The 8,576-nt window shown below is 43.7% G+C and overlaps 1 protein-coding gene across 2 annotated transcripts; it reads left to right on the top strand.

Annotated features, from left to right (window-relative positions):
• Positions 1–3,201: 3,201 nt before the first annotated feature.
• On the top strand, positions 3,202–8,182 carry LOC132417902 (diphosphoinositol polyphosphate phosphohydrolase 3-beta). 2 transcript variants are annotated; one of them, XM_060001768.2, is made up of 2 exons: positions 3,202–3,932; positions 8,083–8,182. In XM_060001768.2, coding segments are annotated over exons 1-2 (495 nt in total). In that variant the 5' UTR covers positions 3,202–3,438; the 3' UTR covers positions 8,084–8,182. The 2 variants fall into 2 exon arrangements, with proteins under 2 accessions (XP_059857751.1, XP_059857752.1); XM_060001769.1 differs by lacking the exon at positions 8,083–8,182 and having other exon boundaries at positions 3,202–3,933.
• Positions 8,183–8,576: the final 394 nt, after the last annotated feature.

Below are 8,576 nucleotides of genomic sequence, written 5' to 3'. Positions count from 1 at the left end.
GCAAACCCCAGTGCACAGACACTTTTCAATTCTCTGCTTGCTTCACACTTGCTATGGTCCCATGGCACAAAGCAAGCTCCGTGCCAAGGCCAAGGACAATGTGGGAGGCATGCACGTATCACAGCTGTTGCTGTAACAGTCTGCTACCACAGTGGCTCATGAAACAACCCTGTTCATCAGTGGAGAAACAATGAACTATAGATAAACCAGACAGCAGAGTGCTAGTCTCCCAAAAAAGATTTCTACTCTTCTTTAGAAAAAGTTAAAACTGTCTTGCCCTATTGTTTTAACAGGTGGAAAATAAAATTATTTTATGAAATTTGGAAAAAAACTAATTTGGAAACTTCCTTGGCATTGCACTAAACCTACAACCTGTGGATCTCTTTATCCAGGAACATGTTATGACTTTGCCAGTAGGAATTCAGTCTCTACCTCCTTCCATATTATAATGTTGCTTCTCCTCCCCCTTCCAATAAATATGCCCCACCCCCAGCACAGACACATTGCATAGGCATAATCTGATGTGGGAGTGATGCAGCAGACTATAAAACGGCACCTCTGGTGAGACAAGGACATACTACCTGGTAACTGTGAAGCAGACTGGTGATGTGGCTGGGGCCTGTTTGGTCCACACCTCCCTGCAGACACCAGTCCAATCTCCCAGCTTTGCTAAAGTTCCTCTTGATTAATTCAAATATCTTTTAGAGTTGAGTACAAGTTTTATCATTTTCTACTACAATGCCCTAACCATATTTTTTAGGATCCCTCGGTATTTTGTTTACTTTGTAGTGGTTGATATTGCTACTGTGATGTCATCGTTTCCACATTATATTTTCTACAGGGTTATTGCTGGCATACATGAAAGCTCTTGGGATTTTAAATGTTAATGTTTATTAACGTCTACCATTTAAAGAAATTTATTTTTTATTTATTTTTATTTATTTATTTTTGCCGTACACGGGCCTCTCACCATTGTGGCCCCTCCCGCTGCGGAGCACAGGCTCCGGACGCGCAGTCTCAGCGGCCATGGCCCACGGGCCCAGCCGCTCCGCGGCATGTGGGATCCTCCCGGACCGGGTCACGAACCCGTGTCCCCTGCATCGGCAGGCGGATTCCCAACCACTGCGCCACCAGGGAAGCCCTAAAGAAATTTATTTTTACATCGTTTCTTAGGTGTTTCCCAAGAATATATTCCTACCATCTGCTAAGAATGACAATTTTGTCTTATTTATCAAAATGGTAGGCTTTTTTCTCTTTACAATCTCATTGCACGGGAGAGAAAATCTAAAATGATATGTAATAATATGGGTGATAATTGGTATATTTGCCTAGATCCTGACTATAATGGATTTTGTTTCTAGTTGTTTAACATCATTTATTTGTGAGTATGGGCACACTGAGGTATACAGCCTGTGCTGAAATCTATTTTCCTAGTGTTTTGGGGGTTTTTTTGTTGTGTTTTGTTTGTTTGTTTGTTTTGTCCACACCTCGCGGCGTGAGGCAGTTCCCCAGCCAGGGATCCAACCCGTGCCCCCTGCATTGAAGCGCAGAGTCTTAACCACTGGGCCACCAGGGAAGTCCTCCTAGTTTGTTTTTAATCACGGTATGTTGCCTTCCTCCAAATGTTCCTTGATCATCCATATATCGGTAAAATATGGTCATTAGCACTAGTATCGCTATTGGTTGAGGTCATTCTCTTCATCTCTCCATTTTACCATTTTCTTCATACAGTTTTATTATATTATGCGCATATATTTTTGTCTTATTATACTTCTAGATATTGAGGGTAGTCTTGCCACCAGGAACAGAATCAATTTTATGAGCTATTTGGATACACACGGCGTGGAACAAGCTGAACTGGCAAGCTGAACTAACTTGTTATTTAAAAACCGGACTGTATGTTTCGTAACCATTTTCCACATACCTTTCCGATTCAATTTCTCCTTGATGAATGGATTATTTCACTGGAAAAGTGAGGTGTTGTGATCCTGCTTGCCTGATGCCAGCAGACGGTCTGTGGGTAAGAGAGAGACAAAGATGCCTAAGTTGCAATAAGGCAAAAGGGAGGGGATATCAGAGGTCTTCTCCACAGGTTACTGTGAGAGCAGGGAAACAATAAGAAAAAATACGAAGGAGGGGGAAGGCTTTAGGCTGTTACATCTGGGGCTGTGGGAGGGCCACTTCTTGGCCAAGGGGACAGGATGACCAGACAGAGGGGAGAGAGCACCAAGTGGCCTTGCTGGAGTCCCTGGCCAGGAGGCTTCTAAAAATCAACATGCAAAATATGAAGGGATTGCCAGAGGCATGTTTCCCAAAGCCTCAACCAGTACTTCTCAATGAGAAAGAGAGACAAGGGTGGAGTGTGTGGAGGGGAGAGATTCCTGGGATTTAATAAAACACTGCTTTGGGTGGTTCTCCAGCTGTTGGGTGAACATGACCCAAAGTGCAAAGGTCTGAACCAAGTAGGTGAGGAGTTTACTGCTGAGCAAACCGAGGACCAGAGGTTGGGTAAGATGTCAATAGGGGTTCAAGAAAGGTGTTCACTTATGGGCTGTGCCGAGATGCCTGGCAAGGTGAAGAACCTGCTGAAGAAACAAAACTGCATGATATGACTCAGCAAAGATTAGGTACTGTTTTGTCAAGAATACCGAGGATCGTCTTGACAAAACCGGGGCCTTCCTGTAAGTAAGCCGGCACTCTACCTTATGGGTGATGACGAGGACCACACGCACTTGACCGTCCGTCCTGTGTGTAAAACGATTGCGTGTGTGTTTCCTGCAACCTGGTGGGGAGGGTGAGGAGAAACGTCCGGCCGCGCCACAGCCACGTCTGGCTCGAAGGCACACGTGGAAGCAAGCTTGGCCCAGGTCACAAGGCGGTGCATTTCACCCCGGGGGCTGCAGATTCCCAGCCCCGAGGTGCGGGGCGCCTGCGCAGTGCGCCCCAGGCGCCGCGCGCTGCGGGAGCCACGAGACCCCCGCCCCCCGCCCTCCGACGGGAACGCGCACGTGCCCGGGGACGCGGACGCGCCCGCGAATGCGCCTCACCTCGCTCAACCCCGGCCCCGTCGGCTGAGGAGGGAGGGACGCGGACGCGCACCGGAGACGCGGGTGGGCTCCGCGCAGAGTGGCGGGCTCCGGGGCGGAGGCGGGGATGGGGGCGGGGGCGGTGGCGCCTCCTCCACTCAGGCGTCTGCGCCCGGGACCCCCCGGCCGCGCGGGGGGACGGACCGACTGACGTACCTCGCGCGCCCCCGCCTCCGTCCCCGCCCCCGCCTCATCTTCCCCGAGCGCCCGGGGCTCGCGGGCTGAGGCGCTTCTCTCTCTCGCCGCCTCTCGCCGCCCCTCGCCGCGGCCCTTTCTCTCGGCAGCACCTCGGAGTCCCTCGTCCCGGTGGCGGCGGCAGCGGGGACCCGAGCAGCGGCGAGCGGCCTCGAGGATGAAGTGCAAGCCGAACCAGACGCGGACCTACGACCCGGAGGGGTTCAAGAAGCGGGCGGCGTGCCTGTGCTTCCGGAGCGAGCGCGAAGACGAGGTGCTGTTAGTGAGTAGCAGTCGGTACCCGGACCGCTGGATCGTGCCGGGCGGGGGCATGGAGCCCGAGGAGGAGCCGGGCGGTGCTGCAGTCCGCGAGGTGTACGAAGAGGCGGGAGTCAAGGGGAAGTTGGGCCGGCTCCTGGGCATTTTCGAGCAGAACCAAGATCGCAAGCACAGAACGTACGTGTATGTACTGACTGTCACTGAGATTCTGGAGGATTGGGAAGATTCGGTTAGCATTGGGAGGAAGCGAGAGTGGTTCAAAGTCGAAGATGCGATCAAGGTTCTCCAGTGCCACAAGCCCGTGCATGCCGAATATCTGCAAAAACTAAAGCTGGGCGGTTCCCCAACCAGTGGAAACTCCATGGCCCCGTCCCCGCCAGAGAGCGATCCCTAGTATGTACCGCTCCTGCACAGACTCTTGCTTTCCACCTACCTGACAGTAAATAGTGCCCGGAGCGCCCCTGATGCCGTGTGAGGTCTCACCGGGAGGAGGGAGGCTTCTTTTGTTTCCTTGGCAGACCTCTGAATCACGCTTGCAAACTGTCTCAGTTGCCAGGCACTGTTTTCAGACATTTTGCACGTTTTCAGATGCTTTCAGAATCGCTTCTTGGTAGCACTGTAACACATTTCGGAAAGCCAAAGCCACATGGGATTTTTTGGTTTGTTTGTTTGTTTGTTTTTTATAAAGGTGCCTTAACTGCTGACCCAGTCTTTGGGGGGCGGGTGTGTGTGTGTGTGTGTGTGTGTACACGTGTATACGTGTTGTGGTTTTGTTTTTTCTTTACAGTTCACACGTGTGTGTGTGTCCGTATGTGTCTGCGTGTGTCTGTGTGCGTATGTGCACTTTTGGTACCAGTCTTGTGGGTTTTTTGTAGTGAAGGCCTTTAAAATCTGATCACCTTGGTTGTATGGCAACTTCATTAATTTTTTCTCTTAAGTTGTTTTCTCATTCACAGCATTAGCCCTTGTCAGCAAGCCCTTCTGTGATGGGGATTGGTTTGAAGGACCAGTGTTGAATTTCAAAGAAGTATTTAAGAATTTTTTTTTTTTTTTTGGCTGCGTTGGGTCTTCGTTGCTGCGTGCTGGCTTTCTCTGGTTGCAGCGAGCGGGGGCTACTCTTCGTTGTGGTGCACGGGCTTCTCATTGCGGTGGCTTCTCTTGTTATGGAGCATGGGCTCTAGGCGTGCAGGCTTCAGTAGTTGTGGTACGCAGGCTCAGCAGTTGTGGCTCGTGGGCTCTAGAGCACAGGCTCAGTAGTTATGTTGCATGGGCTTAGTTGCTCCGTGGCATATGGGATCTTTCTGGACCAGGGATCAAACCTGTGTCCCCTGCATTGGCAGGCGGATTCTTAACCACTGCACCACCAGGGAAATTTTACATCATGTGCTCTTTCCACACTGAACAATAATTTTATCTTCAGATATGTGATCTAATTTGCCCTTTTCAGAAACTGCTTAATTCATATGTGGATAATTCGATTTTCAGAACATTTTCACAACTGGTAGTTTTTTACTTCTTACTTGAAATAGCCATTTCCCATTTAGCCCAAATGTAGCTTAGCAAAATATTATTTTATAGAGTAATCGCCCTCTCGGGAAGGTATTGTTATGTACATAGCCTAATATGTACATATTATGAAAACTGTATTCCGAGTGTGATTTAGCATGCTTGAGTTCCAACTCCCATTGCTCCTGTTTCAGTGCCCTAGAACAACATTCTCTCAATACAAATTAGTCTTTGAATGAAAGTCCGCATATGTGAATTTGTGATAGTCCACTTAAACTTGTCTGAATACCAGTAGCCAAAGGACTAGAATAGTATATGGTAATTACATCCCAGTTGAGTGAGTTAGCTTTCTTGATATTCAGCTGCTACAGACTTCTCAAAATGTTAGGACGCCTGGCCGATCTCTCCTAAAGATTTAGGATAAAGGTTTTGTGTCACATGACAGACTTTTTTGGGTGCCAAGTTAAAAGCGCTTATGTTTGCTTCAGTACTTGCTTGAAATTAGGGATCCTATCTAAAGTGCTTAGGTTTCTTTTGGACTACCTTTATTCCCCTAGCCATAGTAAGTAGGTAGAGTAAAGCCTACTTCATGAAGTGGATATTGGCACTTAGAAAGATCATTTTTAATTTCTAGGGCAACCTAGAATGTGTCATATTTCTTAATCATTATTGATAGATATTTTGTGTCAGTCAACTAACTTTTGGGGGGGTCACTGTTAATGCACTCTGTATTAAGAAATTTTGAAAGTTTAGAAACTTGGAACTCTTGATCTTTTCTCAAGAAGGTTGAGGAAATGCCTACTTTGTGAAAAGAGTATGGGTGGGGGGTGTCTTTCTATATATAACACTTAACATCTTAAAAATATTCTACAGATCAATAATAATATAAGTGGATAATAACTGTAATTTAAACACATTTTTATTCTATAAATTAACCTTTTATAAAGAACACAATCACTGGTAGAATTGAATATCACTACGTTTTCTTTTTCAACTTCGGTGCCAATTTTTAAAATAAGGTCTTTGCTATATAGAAATATGTCTAAATAAAGTACGTATTGTAATTGACAAAACCAATGTTGCCAAAGGAATGAGTAGAGAATGAACAGATTTTAAAAACCAATTATTATTTCATATTCAAAATTATGTAGAATTATCAAATATGTGTTTCAAAAATATGTTTTTGTACAGAAAGATATTTTATTTTTTAAACAAACTTTCTAAATCCCACAAGTTGACGTTTCCTATTCTAACAATCCAAATCAATGAATGATATTCTCAGTAACCTGAAATTTTTCAAAGTATACAGTAACAGCAGTGAAATTGGATTATTGTTTTATGACCATTTCATATATAATACTGTCTCCATCTAAAATGTTGCTACAAGCACCTGGGAGGTTTAACTTGTACATGGCATCCTTAGAGATAATAATGCACCATCTTGTTTTGACTTTTCAACTCGTATTTGACAAATGTGAAAAGTACAGTGTTGATGTTAATCAACTCTTGTTAGCCTGCAGATATTTGCCGTATTTAATTCTGAAAGATTTGTACTGAGTTCTATCACTTGCTAGGATTATCTTCAGTTCCCAGTTATCTTCAATTTATGCAATCTGTAAGACTCCTTTCATTTCTAAATTGCAAAAGAACATTTTACAGTTATCACACTTTAAGCTTTCAAATTCACATGGTCAGGTCTTGTTATGCTTTTGGAGTTCAGTCAAGAAAAAGTTAAATGAAAGAACCTAAAAAGTCTTTCATTTTAAAAGAGAAATCCAAGGAATTCAGCTTAAAACAGTTGACACAGAGGTAACAAACCAAATGGTATCTAGTTAACCTCCATCCTCCAAGAACTTGATCCATCAACAGTTGGAATTTTCTTCCTACAGTCATTACATAGCACCCATGCATTATTTATAAGATTATTACACTAAAAATGTACAGATGAATCTTTCAATTCATTCTCTCCAGAAAGGAAATAGTGCATTGATCAAAGATAATTAAGACTTTCAGACATGAGGTAGAAATTTGTTTCCAGCATATTTTTTAAAGACTAGGTTTTTTCCCCCAAACTGGGCAAGTGCCTTAACAAAAGTTTTAAGAAGACATGTTGGAGTAAAGGTAATATTGATATGTTTGATATATCGTTTCCCTGGATGCCCAATATATTATATTTTCTAAGAAACCTGTTTTGCTGATCAGATCACTGTTGAAAGAAGTAACTCTGAAAGGGATGGGGGTGGCTATAAATATTTTGAATTCTGTTGTATGGTTTAATTTTAAAAGAACTGTAAATATTTCAACATTTTTGTGTTTAGAAACATCAAATAAATATTGGTGTATGTGTGCTTGCACACGGGCTCACACACGTGTAAGCAACAGGAATAGGCAGCTTCTAAAGTACTAGCAACATTAGAGGGCCCTTCTGGGACAGATGGGTAAGGGGTTCTGAAGCTGGAGCTGCTCCTCCCACTTCCCTTTAGGTGGAAGAAAGAGCAATTCCTCCATCAATAGTTGTTAACTGGGAAAAGGAAGGTGAAAATGCTGCTTTCAACCTATAGTACTAACAACTGGCCAGAGTTCTCTTTTTCAGGGTTCCTTTTGTGGAAGCACCAAGCAAAACAGGAAATATTTTCAGCATTGTTCTAGTATTGTAATCATCTTTCTGAATGACTGTTTGGCCTGTTAGACTATGAACTCTTTGAGGACTAGGACTCAGCCTGCCCATATCCTCAGAGCCTAGAACAGTGGCTAAAATTTGGAGACATCTGTCATTGATCCACAGATTATAAATGTCTACTACTAGTGTTTTCTATAACACTGTAATACTAGTGTATTGATTTCTTAGCTTTATATTTTAACTAGGACAATCTGTTATTCCTCAGGCTCTCATGTGGCCTTATAGTGGAACTGCATTAGATAATTCACTGAAGGCTTTTCCAATACAAAGTGGTTGATGAACCATAATTCAGTAAATATTTGTTGACTAGAGGAATTGATGAACCAATAAAACTATTAATGAGATATTTTTTTTTAGGTGAATGGCATAGATGTTGTTCAGATTTACTTTGAAAGAATCAAGTATGTGAACCCTATGATGAATGGAATTGTGAAGACAGGTGAGCTCTTTCACACTCCCAAGGACACAGCTCGTCCTATCCTTTTGGACACTTCCTCCCTGTTTATTACAATGACTACTCTCCAGGTTGTTGCACTACTACTATATCTGTACAGACTTCTAATTTTGCACCTATGGCCTTTTTTGTGCTTTTATGATTATATGTCAGTATTTCCCACCAGGTTATGTGACCTTGAGTGCAAAGACCTTACTTATTTCCTTCGTCTTTTTTATATATCTAGCATATAAGACATCACTAGAAATATGGTAGATATCACTGAAGGTTTGTCTATAAAATTAATATTTTGTAATGACACTGAGTGGTAAAGCATTTACCTTCTAATCTGCTGTTAGTACAGCAAATGCTGTCTGTTTAGCTTATATGTGGCTTTTGTACATCAGGTGTCACACAA

Source organism: Delphinus delphis, chromosome X (genome assembly GCF_949987515.2).
Source record: "Delphinus delphis chromosome X, mDelDel1.2, whole genome shotgun sequence".
In the NCBI taxonomy this organism is placed as follows: domain Eukaryota; kingdom Metazoa; phylum Chordata; class Mammalia; order Artiodactyla; family Delphinidae; genus Delphinus; species Delphinus delphis.
Note: the sequence above shows the minus strand (reverse complement) of the source record. Positions and strands in the feature narration are given on the sequence as shown.